Here is a 20,033-nt window from a genome sequence, read left to right on the forward strand (position 1 = left end):
CTTCTGTTTTGTTGGAGACTGAGAGGAAGAAAGTTATGTCTAGAGTAAGCCCAGTTAGCTTCTGCTAAAATAATATTCCCCTACAAACTGAATGTGCTTTGTAAGTTGGTAGTGCACACCCCTAATGCAAAAATGTTCTGAAATCATATGCAGTTAAACCCAGAAAACTGAAGATAAATTATTACTGATGGACATCATTTTATAGAGTAAAAATCCTGATTCAATGTTAATTTTCCTTCCTGTTATGAAAATTAGAATGCAAATTAGAGGATGTGAATTAAATGGAAAAATGTTTACTTTTGTTTGACTTTAAAAGAAACCGGTTATGGAGCTTGTTTGGAGTTCTTCGAACAGAACATCTATTAAAATTCATATTTAAGTTACTTCTTCATTACTTCAAATATTACTTGGTGAATACTCAGTATAATCAAAAAGGATAATTTACTAAAATTTATAGGCTGAAGTTGCAGAAAAAAATGCAGATTATTCAAAGCAGGATTCAGGGATATTTCTAATGGTTGTTCAGATTTAGAGTCAATGATCTCTCAGATAATATTCAAATATTTAGAGTAAGATTAAATATCACAGGATTAAAGTAAAAACAATGATAAGAAATACTGTCAAAAAGGGGCCTAATTATCCCCCAAAGGCAATATGGATGGCTTCCTATGGTGATTAATTATTGAATTTGGAAGACCAGATCGTTACATGGCGTAAAGAATATTCTAAAGCCTTTTCAGAGCTTGGAGTTATTTACTTATGTGTAGTTCTGGACACATAAGTGTACCCTACTGTAGTAAGCACACTTTGAAATAAACCCTGCCATAATCACAAGGTATTTGAATTCGAGGTTCTCTTTAACATGAATGATCCACTGGTCTCTGAATCTCTGATCTTATTAATCAAAATCTGTAAGCTTAGTGATGCAAGACCCTTTGGTTCCTGCACTGAACAATTAGAACAATGGTCGCTCTGAAGAAAGCTCTACTCCAGGCAGCCATTATTGGGGCAGAATTGGCATAAAAAGGGAAACAAAAGCCTGGCATCCCTAGGCTGGTCAGTGTGGATGTAGGGCAGCTTTTAGCTCAACTATTGTAACCGTGTCTCACAGATTTTAAAAAAACAACTTTACACTCATAAGGATAACAAACTAGAACTTTGATAACATAGTATCTTGAATAAAACATGCCATATTGCTATTACATTAAACCCATTATTTAAAGAAATAGAAATCACAAAATCAGAAAAAAAATTAGTGTATAGGTTTCTTCTGAAAAATGTAAAAAAATTAAGCAAGATGACATTCTACAAGACTGTGCAGACCATCAGCAAGCATAATCAGTCGTTTTCTCAGGGTTAGTAGGTGCTAGGCTTTATGAAGTTCACCCTGGACAGAAACAAGTGGTTGAGAAGTACCTTCAGTCCAAGCCAGTAAGCCCAAATGACAGCAACTGCATGCTTACGCCTAGCCTCCTCCTTCAAGCGTTTCAATTCCCTTCGAGCCTAGAATGTTTTAGATAGTAAATAAAAGAGACAGCCCAATGCAGACAGCACAAATGACCAGAAAAAGATACCCCACCAAACAGAAGAGCCAATTTATGAATAAGGATTTCAGAATGACAGAAGAACAGTGCATAATAATTCAAACCCAAAGAATTGGTGCCAGGCTGGTGCAGCGCTTGTATTTTCAGTGCACTGAGATTCTGTTCCAGAGGAGGGCAATCTGTGTGGTTCCCAAGGGAATCATTTCCCACCCCTTACTTCCATTCTTTTTCTTTTCTCTTCCTTGTTCTCTCTCCGTTTGCTGTCTTCTCTACACCCTTTCACTCCCATATCAAAGCCTTCAAAGTCTGAGTAACAGCCCCAATGACGTCATTAGACTCCCCTTTGCTGACAGCACATTGGGCTGAAGAAGCTATGCACTCCTGTCTGAGTTCATCCCTTTGGATGGAAAAAAGATAACTCTTGTGAACAATCATTTAGAAAACTGGGAGGAAAAAAGGTTATTTCTCTGAAGTGCAAACAAAAACCAAAACTAACAAAACTCAAAAATTACTTCTAGTCAAAAAATGAAAAGTGGCATGTATAAAAATTCAGTTTTAGCTAAGGTCCCCAAAGTGAAATATACTGAAGACTGAAGCAATTATAGATTAAACTTATAGGTTTAAAAATTACTGTCAGGGAAAAAATAATCTTAGACAAGCTATTCTAAAGGATATAAATAGGCACTAATTGTTCAAGATATTATAGTACTGAGACTGGGAAATGAACTCACTGGATGGAGAAATCCTAGCAAGACCCATCTAAGAGTCCTTTTGCTTCTGCTACAACATTTCCCTCAGTTGACTAGAGGAACAAGTTTGTTCTTCACAGATTTTTCAGGAAAAGCACAAATGAACAACTCTGGTTAGTTTTTGGCAAATTTAGCTCTTTATTCAGGCAGATGTTGACTTTCCTCATTTTCTCACAAGATAGGCTTATAATGTTGACAAGGTGGACTTCAAAACACAGGACTCTGTTGATGTTTGTGTTTCTAACTGGAATACACATTTTTAGCAAAGATGACCTTTGATTTTCTAAGTAACAAAAACATCTAAAAATCTTGTCCCTTGGGGTATGTGAAATGTTCACAGAGCCCACGACTATGCCTGGGGATTAGTAAGAGTATTTCAGGAGGCCTTTGTTTCTGAAAACAAACAGCTGATGCTGAAATTCCTGGGATTCTTCAGTGGCAATTATAGCTAGCTGTGCATGAACATAGTTTTCTGTTAAATCACAGATGATAATTCTTTGCACATGTAATATTTTGCTTATAATAATCAATAGCTGCCACAGTGAGCCTAAAAAAAACTTCATTCATAAATTAATTTTTTGAAGACGTATGTTAGAGGCATTTCCATTGTCAACATGTTGCAGAGACTGATTGAAGCCCAAACTTGAACATTCCCAACATGCGCAACCCCTCCAGAAAACCTCTAAAAAACTGCTAGCATTCATCAGTGGGGAGGGGGGAACCTAAACATGCATGTTATTTAAGAGTTGTTTTGTTTTGTTTTAAAGAGCAATGGTACTAGTGCCTTTTTAGTAAGCAATTAGTTTTATTGGCCTACGCATGCCTAAGCTTCCTATGCATACTACTGAACTAATGTTTCCAGGTGTGTTAAATCTGGCGGCTACGACATGCACCAGTGTGAGCCACTATTAATTGCAGTCATTCATCCCCTAATAGTCTAGAGATAAGGACTGATTATTGCAGAATTCCCGGATGGAGTGTTGGGATATGTGCAACAAGTACCTTAGATCCAAGCCAGTAAGCCCAAATAACTGCAATAGCATGTTTATTCCTAGCCTCCTCCTTCAGCCGTCTCAGTTCCCTTCGCGCCTGTGATGCATTTGAAAAGGAGTTACAGAAAAGTTTAAGGCAGGAAAGGTTACTGCTGGTTTTCAATGAAGAAAGAAAAAGAGAGACACTCATCACCACCAAATGGTAAATGCAAAAGCATGTGCCACCACCCCACAACACAATGTTGGAAAGAGCAAGAGGCAAACACGTGCTCAGTAGCTCAAGCCAGTGAAACACTTTCTGCCCCTGAAGCCGAGGGTTTATGGTTCCACATGACATTACTGCTGACCCACCGCCTTCCTGGGGGTCTCCGGCCTACCTGGGTCCCGTGCCAATATGCAGCAATGGTCGTGACTGCTTCCTTACAGCGCTTTTGATGCTTCAGTTCCCGCAGAATTTTTCGAGCCTAAAGGGCAGAATCACCCAAAAGAACGTTTAAAAAAATGGAATTGACAGTGACTTGAAAAAAAAACCTGAAGAGATGATTGTCCTAACACCTACGATATCGTGAAAAATCACAGGTTAAAGAAGGTGAAGGTGACTAGCCCCAAACTGACTATGAGAAGGTGGACAATGAAGACATCATCAAGCATGACAGTGTAGTTTCCACTTGACTGGAACAGCAGCTTCCCATACCCTGATACACAATAGGAAACATTTTTGACGACAGCACCACAAGCTGGCACACATCTGTGGGATGAAACAGTTCTCAGAAGGTGGCCAGAGAATTCCAGTGATCCTCTGAAGGCCACTGTATCTCTTTCCTTATTATTGCCTGGAATGTAACTGTAGCTGTCCTTCTTATTCAAGAGATTTTTAAAACTGCAAAACCAAAATAATCTCATTGATCCCAAACCAGCGGTTTCTTTCCATTAGTTGCTGGAAACTGATCATATGGGGGCCAGGAGGACACCTGGTTTGAAGGTGGACTTCTAGTCCTTCCTCTGAGGTCCCTAGCCTACAAACGGGGCCCCAGGGTCCAGTCATGAGGCCAGGGAAGAAGCTGCAGGCAGCAATTTCACTTACTCTACATGTTCAGATTTGTGTTTTGCCATTTGCCGTGGGACAACTACTAAGCCCTTAACTTGTCGAGGGCCTGGGCAAGGTCAGTCAGTGTTGCTGGACCCGGGACCGAGGGGCTACCCTCTGAAAGGGCTCCAGGCCTGGGCACTAGCCCTCTGGATCCAGACCATGCCACAAAATCTCCTCACAGGAAAGAGGTCAGAACATGCTCTGAAGTATCGTTGACCTAGATGAGGGATCCGTAAACTTTTTCTGTAAAGTGCTTTTGGCTCTGAAGGTCACACAGTCTATTGCTACGACTTGACTCTACCACTGTAGTGCTAGAGCAGCCAGCCAATCTGTGAAATAAATGAATGTGGCTGTGTTCCAATAAAACTTTATTTATGTACACTGAAATGTGTATTCCATAGACTTTTCATATGTCATGAAATCATCATCTTTTCCTTTTTTAAAAACAACAGTTTAAAAATATAAAAACCATTCTCAGCTTGCAGGTTGTATAACAGACAGCAGGCTGGATTTGACCTGTGGCCTGCAGTTCATTGACCCTTGGCCTGGGGCCCATAGTTCATTGACCCTTGAACCAAGTCTTGGCAGGAAGGACCTGGAACCAGGCTGTCCACTGTGACGGCTCCCCCATGTCCCCACCACTAGTCCTGGCCAGATCTCAGGATCTTTCAGTCGTGATGGCAAGCCTGCAAGATGGTTACTGGACAGTTATGGAAGTCACTGGGGTAGGGGTTCTGAGTATGAAAGCAATGGCTGTGAGATAGCCTTCTGTACTACAGCTTTTCTCAAAAACATGGGGCAAAGGGATATTGAAATCATGTACGGGTATTACTTCAAGGACTTCCTGCTTAGAGAACAAAAGCGCTTAAAAAGAAAGCTGGTTAGAAGGAAGTGGCCAAGACATGGTCACCAGGGTCCCTGTTTGGCCCATAATATTTATTCTTTCCATCTGACTGTTTACAGGCCAGGCAGGACACACAGGAGCCCTCCCCTGCAGGGTGAGCCTAAAGACATTATCCTTTGTGAAAAACCAGAAAACCCCAAATAAATAAAGCATACTTCTTTTAAACTCACCTTCCAACCCCGGATATAAGACTGAATTACTAAGGCGGAACTCTTTGTCTGCTGGTACCTCTTTTGTTGCTGTAGGATAAAAGGGGAAGATATTGGCAGTTGTAGTTACATATCTGTAACGCACACAAGGATTGAGAAAGGGTATTTGCTCACATCGTCTGACTGACTCTTAATTATCCATACTCCTTCTGGAAACCAATACATAAAGAAACCAAAATATCAAATAATCCAATATTATTACAGTTAATCCAAAGTATGCTTTAAGGATGCTGAATAAAATAATTCCTAAATGACTCAGGACACCGCATTATTATCATTACTTTCTTCGTCTCATGCTGTTATAATACAGAGTTCCACACACGGCAGATACTCAGTAAACGCATATTGAATGAAAACTCACTGAGTTCTGCATCTGCTTTTGAGTGTTCTCTCTTCTTGGTATCATTTCTCACCATGCTACTTACTGGACTCACCTCTAAACCTCCCTAGCTTCTTTTAGGTTTGCTACTTTTACTCTGCCTCAAGCTGGAAAATCAGCTAAAAATTTAAGTAAACTGCTATCAATCAACTAAATATTTCTATATTGAGCCTCTACTATGCATAAAGCCTTTTAATAGAACCATGAGGATATAAATGTGCATCTGACTCCATCCCTGCCCTCAAGGACTTGAAGTAGACACAGGTCGACAGTATAAAGGATAAACAGTACCCTGGGAGAGACGCAGCACAGAGAGCACAAGAGGCAGGCTCAGAGGCAGCAGAGGTTACTTCCAGGTGGGGAAGGTCAAAGAAGACCTAGTGAGGCTCCCAGCTCTGGCTCAACAAGCTCAGTGCCCAGAGGACTTTCTTTCTTCTAGGGCTGACGCCTTGGAGTGGAGGCTGCTGGAATACTCCCTAGAAAAGTGAGCTTTTACAGTATTCACTTTGGAATATACACTGAAACATGGGCATCCCTGATGAAAATTCACAGCATTTCAAAGTACTAAAGTCACATTATGAATTCTTCATGTTAGAAGTGCTAGATGGCTCAGCCCCCATTCTCTGAGGTGGGAGATGCCTTCCCAGGCTGCCAGGCTTTGTCTTGGAAAATCAGAGGTAATGGGTGATGGTATCAATAGATGGGCAGAGGAACAAAAAAAGGATGCCAGGGAGAAAATCCAAGAGGATCCTGGGACCTCAGACAAGGCACTCACCTTCTCTGAGCCTCAGTTTCCCCAGCTGTTAAATGAGGAGATGTAAAATCTCTAGGATTCTTCCCAGAGTAATATTCCACAGATGTATGAACAACCTACAGCTATGGTATCTGACTATCACTCTGACATCCATTTGTAACCTCTGTGTTTTTTGTTTTTTTTTTTAATTCATAAATGTCTTGAAAATAACTACATCTCACTTGAAAATTCATCTCTAGGAAACATGAAATATCACAAAATATGGAATAACTTAAAAGTAATCAGCAACTAAAAAGGGGCATTCAAGAAATCTTTTGAGTTATCTGGTTGATGGAAAATAATGAGTTTAATCACTGGCTTGAGTAACACGCAGTGAGCTGGTTGAGGTATGTAGTTCAAATTTTGAAAGAGATGTTAACACTAGAGCAAAGTGAATGCATTCTCTAAAACTGGGGCTATTCTTAGTTTTCATTCTACAAACTAATATTGCTTATAACTCCTGACATCATGAACTAATGATACATAGTGACATTTTAAAATCTGGTGATATTAAAGATTTATATTGGGAGAAAAGGTACAAATAATACTTAATCTTCCTGGTTCTTGGCATTGCCTGTTCTTTCTCATCCTTCTGATCAAATGGCCCCTCCCAGAAGTTTCTCCTTGACCACTCTTAGGTCACATCCCGCCTCCCCATTATTCTTTATCTCAGTTCTCTGTTTCCTTCCTAGCACTTACAACAGTCTATAATTGTTCTGATTATTTGTTTGCTTAAATGCATATTGTCTTTCACTAGATATAAGCTTTAGGAAGTCAGGAATTAGGTTGTTTTGTCCACCTTGCTAACATGTTTTAAAAATATTTGTAGAATTCAAGACAGATGAATCCAGCACACTTGTAAACTTTTCTTAATGACCTCAAAATAAGAAATTATAAAAAGGGCTCCTTGAGGACTGCTTACTTGTTGGTCCTCCCTTTCTCAGCCAAACAGAAAACAGAGCATTATGAATCTGCAGCAGAGTTAAGGATGCTACTATGTGTACAGAGGAGACTCCATGGCCACCAGGCTGGGTGACAACAGTCCAAAGTGCCTTTGCAGAATGCATATGAATGACTCTATCATTCACATGGCTGTGCAGATTCATATTTTAAGACTTATACTGCTGGTTATAATCTTAACTAGCATGAGCCATTGTAAAGATACTCTCAAGCTGATTTTCTTTAGCTTAATCACTTAAGTATCTCATTAATTTGTAAAACTTTGAAATAATAAACCAAAATGTATTATGTGAGAATAGGTCAGCGTAAATTATGTCTTGATTATATACAGTCCTATAGCAAAGTCTCTTTATGGCTGAAAAAGAGGAAGAATACGAGAAAGGAGATGTGAGTGCAAATCTAATTCATTTTGTGAGAGCACAGCCCAAGTTTCAATTAACCTTAAGGCAAACCTTCAGGCTTCTCTCAAACCTGCGGTATGCCTTCAACAAAACCTCTACAATCAAGTGAGGAAGGAAATGCCAAAAAGAAACTTCATATTAATTAGGTAAACATTATTTATTATTGAATCTTTCCCCTATAGTTAACAAAGCCAGATACCTAAGGACTAAAGAGAACGCAATCCTTTAACCAACACCAGAAATCTACAAAAACATGCCATTGGCTTTCTGGAATTAAAGCCACTTTCAAAGCTGCTACAATAAAGAAAAGCCAATTACTCTGAAAAACTAGCCCAACCAAATCAAAAGTTTAAAGGACATTGTCTCTTCCAATCTGATGACCAAATTAAAAATGTATTTCCAACCAAATACAGCTAGATCAGTGAAAGGCGGTGTGGTACACTGAACTTGAGCTCTAATACTGTCTTGGATTAAAATCCCAGCTCTATCACTTATAGCTATGTGGCTGTGGGCAAATTACTTAACAGCTTAGTGTCTTAGTTTTCTCATCTTTAAAAAAAACCATTAAGAACATCTATTGTCTCATGAGGTTGTTGGGAGAATTAAGTGTGTAAAAATCACATACATAGTAAGTGCATAATAAATGTTGGCAAATGAGCATTGTTATTACTGATTTAAAATGACTGAGACTCTTACCGCATATCTCCTATACCAGGCAGCAATCACAATTTGGCTTTTTTTCATTAGCAGGAAGTGTGTGCGGCATTTCCACCCCCGGTATATCTTCTGAATGAGAGTGGCCAAGTCCTCCAGGCGTTGCTTCCTCAGGTCTTCTAATTTGAATAACTAATAAGAAATGATAGATGGTCTTATTAAAAATCCTCTGAAACCTCACAGCACACCGAAAGGAATTTTCAAGAGACAAAAATGCCATCATGTTGGAGTCAATTACATTGAAAAAAAGAATTGAATAACCATATTCATTATACATGGTATGGATAATGGTCCGTGAAAAAATTATTTTGATGAATTCATGAAAGACTTACAATTTTTATTCCAGTGATTCAGAATTTATGACAAATCAGAGAGGGGCTGAATTGAGCTTAAGTTTACTTATGGAAAACTAATGGAAGGCAGATGCTGGAAAATTCTCTCTTAAATGAATTAAACACTTTCCAAAATCTCAACGTTTCCAAATTACCAGTCACCTGCTATACTCATTATACTTCGCACTCATCTATTCATTGACAAAAAGATTTCCTTGGGGTTCTATGAGGTATAATGTGAAAAGTATTTTTTTACTTAAAAAATTTTTTTCATTTAGTGCTTTCCTGTATCTCTAAATAATAGGGCTGTAGTTCTTAAAATTAACATATAATTCAGGTATTACAAATACAGACTGAATTTACATAGCAACTGCAGTTGCTATGAATGTTGTACTGTTGTCCTAACAGTTTCTTTGTGATTTCTTAAGTGTTATAAACTCTGTCAGAGCAAAGACTTTGATGGTTCATAAAAAATCCACATTCTTCCACTACCCCTTATCTGTCCATGCCTCTTGGTTATTTGTAGATAAACACACAAGTGTTTTGTGGCATTCATGGTAGCCTCTCATGTAATGTTATAAAGTTAAACATATTTTAAGAACTTTCCTATATGATTCCAACTTAAGTTCAGAGTGCAAAGGTTTTGGTTACATACTGTTCTTGGGTTTCGGATGAAAATCTTTGATCTACCAAAGGAGTATTCTTCCACGGGAATCTCTAATTCATTAAATAGGACCTCCACACCAGACCTAAAAAAATAAAAATAAAAACAGTGAGTTTTCTGAGTTACAAAAAGTTTTATCTTCTATCACGGTTATCAGGTTGTCAGTGGTATAAAACATAGCTTCATTTCCAAGTGTGACTGCTCTTTCAGTAATCATCCTTCTATCAAAGAATTTTCCACAAATTAAACCAAGTCCAGTAAACACTGAAAAACTAAATTTGGGTTCAGAACTATGTATTCTAAGAAAATGTGGTATTAAAGCCAATTTCTTGATTTCATTAGTAGAAGCAATACTTGTATCAAATATATGTATAACGGTGTACCAACCTGGGCCAGGAGGGTGTGCAAGAAACTCAGATCTATTTTAAACTCACTCAGTTAATTCCTGAAAATATTTTAAACATTGTTTCTGTCCCTGAGAATACAAGCAGTCCAAGAGACAATCCCAGACCAATCGTGGGCCTTACCCAGTGGGAGCAAGAACTGGACTTGGCCCTGACCTCTCTATCCTTGACCCTGGTTTCAACATCAGTCTTTAGAACTAAACCTCACTCCACCTACCTGAGGACTAGATGCCAGGCAGGGAGTGAATACATGTTCTGTATTATGGTACCTGTTTACCATAATACTCTGGAAATTAGCAATGGGAACTGAAACAGTACCCAGATCCTACATTAAATTAGGGTATTAAATTAGGCATCAGAGACCACACCATACATCTGTAGTTTCTAGATCTTCTTATAATACAAGGTAAGTGTCCTAAGAGTGCTGATGTTCCTGTGAAAGGCCAGGTGCACTGAGAATGTGTAGGCAATATCAGTATAGTTAAATGAAAATCGCCCATATCCTGCCCATGCCCATGGAACAGGCATGTCAGCCCTCCAGCAGTATTCAGGGGCAAGCTTCTTCAGCCTGCAGAGGAGCAGCCTCTCTGATTGGTGAGAGCAGAAGGAAAGTCACTGAACAAGCAGGGTTCCATTTCTCTCCTGCAGCAGCTGCCCGTCAGTACACAGTTCTCTCTGCCCAGGGAGAGCTTGCACGACTTGGGGATGCACCACTAGGCCTGCGGTGTCCAGCACTCTGTCTGGGACTGGATGAGTAAATGCAATTCAGGACAGACAAGCTGAAAGCTGTATAGCACCAGGTCCAAGCTAAATTCTCTAATCTAGCTTTCCCAGCAGTAACACTGACATTGTGAATCCTACCTGCTTGTATTGTCTATCGATTAACTGGTACAGATCTAGGCAAAGAGAGGGACCTTCACTCACCCACTGATTCTCTCTGCAGCCAAATTTTTCATGGGAAAAGTGACAAGTGGTAATTCAACCTGTCTCTAATTCTACCCTTCTATGATTCTACACAAATATAAATGTATCAAATTACAAATCACCTCCTACGAACCTACCTTGGAAATATTCTAAAAATTAATGTTATTGCCATACAAGTCCCAAATGTGGATTTGATAAGTCTTGTTTTGACCTTAGCACAAAATGGTATCCTAATGGAAGAAGGTCCAAAACAGAGGTTATACCCAGTTTCTCATAAAATTCTGTTTTATGAATTTTATGTGGGAAAAAACCCTGTATTATTTGACTACTTAAAACATTCATTATTAAATATGGTCACAGAATTCCTTACCTGGCTGGTCCTTTCCAATGAGGCCATGTCTGTTTACAAAGCATTTTGTATCTTTCTAGGCAAGGTTCATAGGCCTGTCTGAAGGCGTAGCCTGCCCTCCGCACTCGGACGTTCTCCAAAAGCCCCAGGTACCTGATCTGATGACACACTAGAGCCTCGGTGAAGATGTGTGCTGCTTTTTTATCATTCGGTTTGATACACCTTAAAGATTACAAAGATTTTAGGTTACAAACTGCCTCTTATGGATATAATTGTCTATGTTTTAATAAAGTATTATATATAACTGTTTCATAGCAAAACAATTATTTGTTATTCTTAAGAAACCCAGTCATTACTTTTGAAATTATTTCAAATCATTTTACAACAACCTAAAAATAAATACAATACTGCAGGCACAGTAATTTTAAAAAGAACACACTAATAAATGCAATAATGTGGATGAGTATCACTGACATTTCATTGAGTGAAAGTCCAACACAAGAGTACATGCTCTAGTTATGATTCCATTTATATCAAGTTCAAGCAAAACTAAGCCATGGTTAAAAATCAGTATTGCTGTTCCTCTGGGGAGAGGTAGTAGTCGGGGATCGACATGCAAGGGACACAAGGGAACCTTCTGAACTGATGGGAATGTTTTACCACTTGGTCTGCATGGGGTAACACAAGCACATACATCTGTAAAACTTCAAGAAGCTGTATAGTTAAGATCCATGCACTTTAATATATATGTATTATACCTCAATAAAAAGATTAAAAACATTGTTTCCTCCCTATATCTGCTCTCCTTTCTTAACAGGGCACTTTGCTGCCCAGGGAAAAGCTTTATTTTCCAACCTCCTTTGCAAGTAGGTGTGGCCAGGTGAGCAACTTCTGGCCGCTAGGATCAGAGGGGAAGTAATGTCTGCAGCCTCTAGTCAGTGTTCTTAAAAGAAGGGACGGGGCTGGGCGCGGTGGCTCAAGCCTGTAATCCCAGCACTTTGGGAGGCCGAGGCAGGCGGATCACAAGGTCAGGAGATCGAGACCATCCTGGCTAACACGGTGAAACCCCGTCTCTACTAAAAAATACAAAAAAAAAAAAACTAGCCGGGTGAGGTGGCGGGCGCCTGTAGTCCCAGCTACTCGGGAGGCTGAGGCAGGAGAATGGCGTGAACCCAGGAGGCGGAGCTTGCAGTGAGCTGAGATCTGGCCAGTGCACTCCAGCTTGGGTGACAGAGCCAGACTCCGTCTCAAAAAAAAAAAAAAAAAAAGAAGGGACGGGCTCTCTCCTTGGTCTCCTCCATTTTACTGCTGGCTGCAAATGTTGACATGGTGGACAGCCATCTTTGACCATGCAGATGAGGAACACGTCCAGGAAACGGCAGGGCCACAAAACAGAAGGAGCTGCCCTGTCAGCTCTGGAGTCCTCATACTTAGAAGTTACTCAAGAAATAAACATCAGTCTTGCTTAAATCATTGTTAGCTTTGGATCTTACCGTAACAATCCTTGTGTCCTAATACTTAAACATTCATGATTATGGCTGCCTAACTACAACTGTGAAATTACACACTTACGTGGACAACTACATCTTAGGTTGTTTGGCATCAGTGTTAACTATGCTTTCTCTTTTACCATTTATAAAAATAATGTCTACTCTCTGGCTTAAAGAAAGACGGACAAATAGATAAATGGAACAGCCTAGTAAGTTCAGACTCCCATATATACATTCAACTGATTATCAATAAAGGCCACAAAGCAAATCAATGGGAAAAGGAGACTGTTTTCTTTTCAATATGGTGTTACTGCAACAGGATATCTACACTGGGGGGAAACAGATCTAAATATGAAATCTGAACCTACAAAGCTTCTAGAAGGAAATATACAATAATATATTCACAACCTTGGGGGTTTATTAAGATTTCTTAGAAAAACTGTAAAAGTTAAAAAAATGAGGGGAATGAAGAAGCTTTCTGAGGTAATGGAAATGTTTTATGTCTTAACCTGGGTGGTAGTTATTAAAGTATATATAATTGTTAAAAAAAAATTGAACTGTTCACTTCAGAACTGTGCATATCACTTCACATAAATGACACCTCAATAAAATATACTTAAGATGCAAAAAAAAAATTCATTCAATTGAGAATAACAAAAGCAACTCATCACAGAAAGTTTCTTGGATTTTTTTGAAACTAGGATCCTCTCCAACATATATTCTAATCCGACGGCAATCAAACCAGAGGGTTTTGTCTACTTACATTTCTGTAAATATAAATATCAGGCACACAAACTAAACACAAAAATATCCTTCACTCTAGTTTCCTCATAACTGCATTTTCAAAGACAACTATAGAAGGTATTTGTGGGTATGGGTGTGCTCTGTGAAATCTGACCCACCAGACACATTCCTTCTATTATCTAGCTCACCAAATACACACATAGCAAACTCTAATCCTAGCTGGTCTTCACTAAATCTAGAGAGTTTTGTCTAAGATGCCCTAGAAGCAGAAAAAGAGAAGAGCCCAGACGTCTTTTTTTTTTTTTTGAGACGTAGTCTTGCTCTGTCGCCCAGGCTGGAGTGCAGTGGTGCGACCTCAGCTCACTGCATCCTCTGCCTCCTGGGTCCAAGCGATTCTCCTGCCTCAGCCTCCCAGGAAGATGCGATTATAGGTTCCCACCACCACACCTAGCTAATTTTTTATATTTTTAGTAGAGACAGGGTTTTGCCATGCTGGCCAGGCTAGTCTCAAACTCCTGACCTAAGGTGATCCACCCGACTCCGGCTCCCAAAGTGTTGGGATTAGAGGTGTGAGCCACCACGCCCGGCCCCTTTTAAGAAGTTCTTTCTACTGCCTTGAAAAAAATTCAGATTGCTTTAGGAATCATAACTTCCTCCAGGCCTACACCTCTCACAGGGAAGAAAACAGTGCATGTCTCCTAAGAAGTGCCAGAGTTGTAACTAAAGCACTTGCTTCAATGCTGTGCTCTAAGCTAAAATAACAAGAATCCCAAATGAAGCCAACAAATTTTCTGCAAAACACTGACGAGAAAAAACACTTACATTTTGTTAACTTGCCATTAAAAAAAAAATAATAAACATACAGAAAGTTGAAAACACCTAGGTGTCAACCACTGAGCTTCATTAAGTATCTACTATCTTCTCCACCACACTTTACTTTTTTACTTTCTTATTTTAGGGGAAAGGATAGTGGAGCATTTTTTAAGTCAATCCCAGATAAGGTATTATTTAATCTGTAAGTACTTTAGTTACCCTCTGCTTGGGCTACACTCAGACTGAACCAAAGGGAAAAATGATATTCCTTCGGGGTGCTCTCACATTTAAACTGTGAAAGTTTTATGTGCCGGAAATACCTAATATAGTTTGGGTTCTTGGTCTGTAGGTTCTTCATCAGAGTGGCCACGGATGCCTTGAACTGTGAGCCTGCTGTAGGAGGCCTTTTCAGGTTGATCTTGGCGGGATTCCCTTCGGGGAACAAAGACTTGATGAGGGCATGGCTGGCCTTCCACATGGCTTGGGACAGGTCTCGATAGAGAAGGTCGTTGTTTTTGTCAACAAATCCTTCCACTTGGTACAGCACCTATAAGCAGCACATAGAACTCAATGACAGCACAATGCATGCTATAATGTCAAACAACTATTAAAAATACTCCAAGACTATCTACACTGCAGCCTCTTCCTTCACCATCAAAAAATCCCTGACACGTTAGTCACACTCTCATACTGAGTTCGCCTCCAAGTTTAAATTCCATCTGTCTAAATCACAGACAAGATCAAAATAAATTCTATTACCATTCAGGATTTGCAAGAATAAACTCCAAAAACGTTATCATAACATTTTCAAAGGATTTTGCATTTTTTTAGGAGTCTGAAAATATTCTGGGGTTTTACTTTTATTTTTTAGTTCTCATATGCCAATTCTAGTCTGTTTAAAAGTAGATGGGGCAAAATAGAAACAATACTGACATTTTCATAAATATCCTGAAGCAGTAGAAAAACTGATCAGAAATTATCTTTTAATAATATAGGCTAATAAAAACATAAAGTACCAAGTTCTAACATTCTGAAATTAAAGATAATTCAGGTACTATATACTTAATTTTTACAAATGTATAATCATGAATGTTTTCCCCTTTGAAGTTTGTAATTTTATGAAAAAGGAAGTATTAGCTCTAATCAATAACCTTTCAGGATTCTAAAGATTAATCAATTTAAGATTGTTTTTAGGGTTGTCTTTATATATTAGATGACATAAAATTAATTCCCCCAAATATTAATCAAATAAATAAGTACTTTTTTAAAAAAGTAAATATTTTCCCTAACATCATTTCAAAATCTCAAACAATTCATTATTTTTGCTAAATGGCTTGTGTTTTTAAAGCCTTAAGTCTTTACTGACTCCTAATTTGTACTGGCAAGTCTCCTTCAATAGTGTTAATAGATATTTTATACAGGATAGCTTAAGAGTTTGATTCAAAAAACATATTTAGACTCTTCATTAAGTCCATTAGCTTTGCTTTTGGTTTTCTATATTAATAAGATTTTAGTCAACATGGCCCAGATTCTATTTCTATTGAATATTTATTGATTCAACCACTTTAGCAGCTCAATTTGTCCTCACAAGTTAATGGGGTTTCGAATGCCCATCTCTGAGGCACAGCCTCCTTGCAGGGGTAACTTGGCAGGCCTGACTGGGTGCTCACGGCTCCCCCATACCTTTCCAGCATAATGTTGGATCCTGAAGCAGCTGTGAGGCAGAGACGTGTCGTTGAGGAACCGAGAGCACTTGCTCATCCTGCTCTCAAAGTGCTGGTGGGTGGCACATACTTGGTTCAGCTTTTCTAAGAAGGTCTCATCAGTGACTGTGCCAGGTCTGAGGCACTCCTCATCCAGCATGGCCAGGATTCCATTTGTGTTCTGGGAAAAAGGAAATAAAAAAGTTTCCTTCCTTCCTCACTGTATTGTTTTAATAATTATTCCTAATGACACCATCAAACACAATCAACTTAGTCACAAGAAAAGTCTGTTCAGTTATAACAAAAAGCAGAGAATCAAAACAATAACAAAAGCCTCAGGAATCAGCTCTTTCCTGAAGGATCCCAGGTGTGTGTATGGTGGTGTGGTTGGGAAGAGTGTGTCTTCTTGGTTTCTCTCTCCCCGCATAACAGTACCCGGGAGTTGCCTCAGACACCTTAGCCTGATGATGACTGAAATTTATACTCTTAGGAAAAGACAAGTTGGATCTCAAAGATTCAAAAACAAATCTAAAAGCAGAAATGAATGTGACAATACAGCCTCTATAACATGTCTCAAATCACAAAGCACAGTCTTCTAAGGCCATTATTTGATTCACTCCTAAGAAGGAAACTCGTTTTCTATGTTTCCAAATTGTTCATGTGTTCAAAATAAAGCTAATTTTCTAGAAAAAAATGCTGTGATTTGAGATGCTGCTTTTAACAATCACTGCAATCAAGCTGATTTCAAGAATATCTGTTTCATATAGATTCAGATTTTAGAAATTCGTGTGGAATTTCTAAATGGATGTTAAACATAAGTGAAAATTTATTTGTTGCATATCTAGACCCTGTGGTCATTTTTATTCCAAGAGTAGTCAGCCCTAAACTGAACCAGAAGTCAGGAAGCTTCTATTTTGCTAAATAAAGACTGCTGCTCCATGGACTGCCCCTATGGGGTCATAAGTCTTAATTCCAAAAACAATCCACTCCACTGACCATCAACCCCACCTACTTCCACCCAGGCAAAGTCCTCTGGTTCCTCTCCCCTTCTGCTCACAAGGCCACGACATCCTCTGACTAGCATTTATTCATTCCACACAAAACCCTGGGGAAGTGTGGACTCTCAGGAATCAAGTGTATTCATAACATCCCCCCCAGAACAAACATTATTGTTTAATGATGCTGGAAGGAAACATTTCCTTTATATACCCAGGTTCCTATGTGAACATGAGCTTCTTCAATCATATTGCAAGGGAATTTTTGGCTGAGATAATCTACTTAAATTAAGTGTATTACCACTGTTCTTTTTCTTCCCTTCTTAAAAGAGAATAATTAAATGCAAGATTATATTTATCAAGGAAAACATACTAACCAGAAATTCTGAAACTTAAGATTCCCATAGCAAATTACCTCCTTCACAAAATGTACCAGGAAAATTTTTAGGAAATTCACTTTTCAGAGCCAAAGTCAGAGATCTGAACTGCTTACATAGAATATTAGTGTTCCCATTCAACATTGTTCAGATTTTTTGAACCACAGTTTATTTCTTATTGAAAAATAGTGATGCCTTAGAATATTGTTTCTAATGTTCAATTTAACTAGAGAAACAACTTTTAGGAATATGCTGAATACTGAGGAAAAAAATACTGGCTAATTACATATTTCCCAAAAAGCTTTGTAAAAGATGAGTAGAAAATGATTTGATACTCATTCAGAGCATGTGACTGTATTCCTTAAACACAGCACTCACCTCACTAAACTGGTCTTGCTTACTGCAGGACAATAAAGCTTATACACTGTTTCAAATTACTTATTCAAAATCAGGTATTAGGAATCCCAAGCATAAATTAGTTTCCTGTTTTCCACACACAAAATTAGTCTTCCTACATTTAATTCATTTATAATAAACTACAGAATATGATCTAAAAACAAAAATCTTGGATTCAGAAAGCTTACTCGAAATTATCCAATAATTTTTCACACTTTAAGCCTTTTCGCATATGCACATACTTGGGTCACCTGAAAAATTCCAGGTCCCTGGCCACCCGCAGTCACACATGCAATGCCCTCTGCATGTACAATCTGAATCAATGCTACAGCTGTACTAGAGCCACTTCTGGGGTCCCACTTAACTCAGCTCCAGGGGTCGTCCCTTTATGTCTCTTAAACTTAATATAATACCTGCTGAATAGTATGTTAAGAGGTCATTAGAGCTTTGGGAATGAAATGAATATTATGATTTGGCAAAAAACTGGATGGTTGCTCAGAGCCTACTCTGATCAGTACTCACATGCCCAGGAGCCATGGAACAGACCTGGAATCCAACCATACAAGAAAGGCTGGTACCTTTAAGGCCTGGTGTCTGAAGGTCATAAAAGGGTGTTGTGATATGGCCACAGGGGACCCTGGCTAAGTATCAAAACATCCAGCTGTCTATTTATGTGTTCAAGAACTGTGTATGATCTCTTAGGGCTACAATAAAATCTCTAGAACTCTGCAGTTCCTTAACATATATGTGTGTGTGTGTGTGTGTGTGTGTGTGTGTGTGTGTAACAGTGAAAATACTAATGCTTAACATTGAGGCACTGAGAACATTTGTAAGGGTGAATTATAGTACTAAAACATTCTTTAGAAAACTGTACCTAAGTACTCACATTTTCTATTAGGTCACAAATGATAGCATTATTGAAGTAGTCGATGTGAGTCCATTCTATATCCTAAGAGACAAAACAGAACAAAATCCAATGACACAAGATGAAGCCACGACACTACCATCCATAAAGCAGACTTTGCTCATCTTACCATATTTCCCTTCCTCTCTGAATTTATTTTCTTTACAGAACGGGTACTGCAAATGTCACAGGCAGTTCCCAAAACTTTCTCAATGCAGCTGCCTATCACTGACATAATCTGATTGAAGCAAACACCCTTGACCTGTTCTGAGACTGTCTTCCATTCCACTCTCCCATCTGCAGCAATTTCCCATGCACTTCACTGGCCCTGGGCCAAATATTTACTCAACAGGCCCTTGGGTCAATATTACTTTGTGTATGTTTACAATGTTTATAAGGAAATAAGTTAGAACTTGATCCCAAGAATTTAAGGCCTAGATTCTTCTGTTCTGAATCTGTAATCATAAGGAAAAAAATTAATTTTAGAGTCAATCTTGTGTTTTAGGGAAGTTAACTCTTTCAAGTGTTAAAAAAAGGCCAGCGCTACCATAAAGTATTTTCAACATAAGGAAAGACATGAAAACCTATCCACTGGTTCTAACACTGGCTACAAAGCCAAATCCGTAAAGACAAATGTAATCTTTCTGTGTCTACTTACATTCTGTCTATAAATGTAAACATTTATTTGTCTTCTATTCATAAAGCAAGGAATCTTTCTATATATTCTTAGAAGCGTTTTAAACGATCTGTACAAACTGTTTTAAGTTACCCATCAAAGTTTGGGCATTCTCTTCATGATGAGAAGACAGGAAAAGAATGAATCGTGCTTTTAGAATATTTATGTTACCAAAAGGTGCCAGACAAGTATAAAACATTTCTGAAGCATAATGAGTACTCTAAAAAATAAAGATGAAATATTTATGATTTAGCTTTCGAGTAAATGGGTTGTTTTACTAAGTCACTGGGGATAACAATCACATTAGAAAAATCTATATGGAAAGAAAGATAAAAGAGAATTCAGTGTCCTTAATGGCTTTAAATGATACTAAGAAAATAAAGGAAAATAGGTAATATCATTACTAAAATATTAAGGCAAATAAACAAAAAAGGAAATAAAAATATAAACATAACAATTCCTCCCTTTTATTTTTTGAAATAACTAATTTTATACCTGGAAAAAGATTGGCCATTTTAAAAAACAAA

The 20,033-nt window shown here is 38.4% G+C and overlaps 1 protein-coding gene across 6 annotated transcripts in view; it reads right to left on the reverse strand.

Moving 5' to 3' along the window:
- The window catches only part of MYO1B (myosin IB), a 183,437-nt gene that overhangs the window by 23,166 nt on the left and 140,238 nt on the right, over positions 1-20,033 (reverse strand). For 3 of the 6 annotated variants that reach the window (XM_033230805.1, XM_033230811.1, XM_033230806.1), the window contains 10 exons: positions 18,813-18,875; positions 16,139-16,339; positions 14,776-15,002; positions 11,430-11,630; positions 9,723-9,816; positions 8,718-8,867; positions 5,450-5,518; positions 3,663-3,749; positions 3,296-3,382; positions 1,417-1,503 (listed from right to left, as the gene is read on the reverse strand). In XM_033230805.1, coding sequence (XP_033086696.1) covers positions 1,417-1,503; positions 3,296-3,382; positions 3,663-3,749; positions 5,450-5,518; positions 8,718-8,867; positions 9,723-9,816; positions 11,430-11,630; positions 14,776-15,002; positions 16,139-16,339; positions 18,813-18,875 — 1,266 coding nt within the window. The remainder of the gene's footprint in view (positions 1-1,416; positions 1,504-3,295; positions 3,383-3,662; positions 3,750-5,449; positions 5,519-8,717; positions 8,868-9,722; positions 9,817-11,429; positions 11,631-14,775; positions 15,003-16,138; positions 16,340-18,812; positions 18,876-20,033) is intronic. The other 3 variants (XM_033230808.1, XM_033230809.1, XM_033230810.1) reach the window with 3 other exon arrangements.

This window comes from Trachypithecus francoisi, unplaced genomic scaffold (assembly GCF_009764315.1).
Source record: "Trachypithecus francoisi isolate TF-2019V2 unplaced genomic scaffold, Tfra_2.0 Lachesis_group13, whole genome shotgun sequence".
Classification (NCBI taxonomy): domain Eukaryota; kingdom Metazoa; phylum Chordata; class Mammalia; order Primates; family Cercopithecidae; genus Trachypithecus; species Trachypithecus francoisi.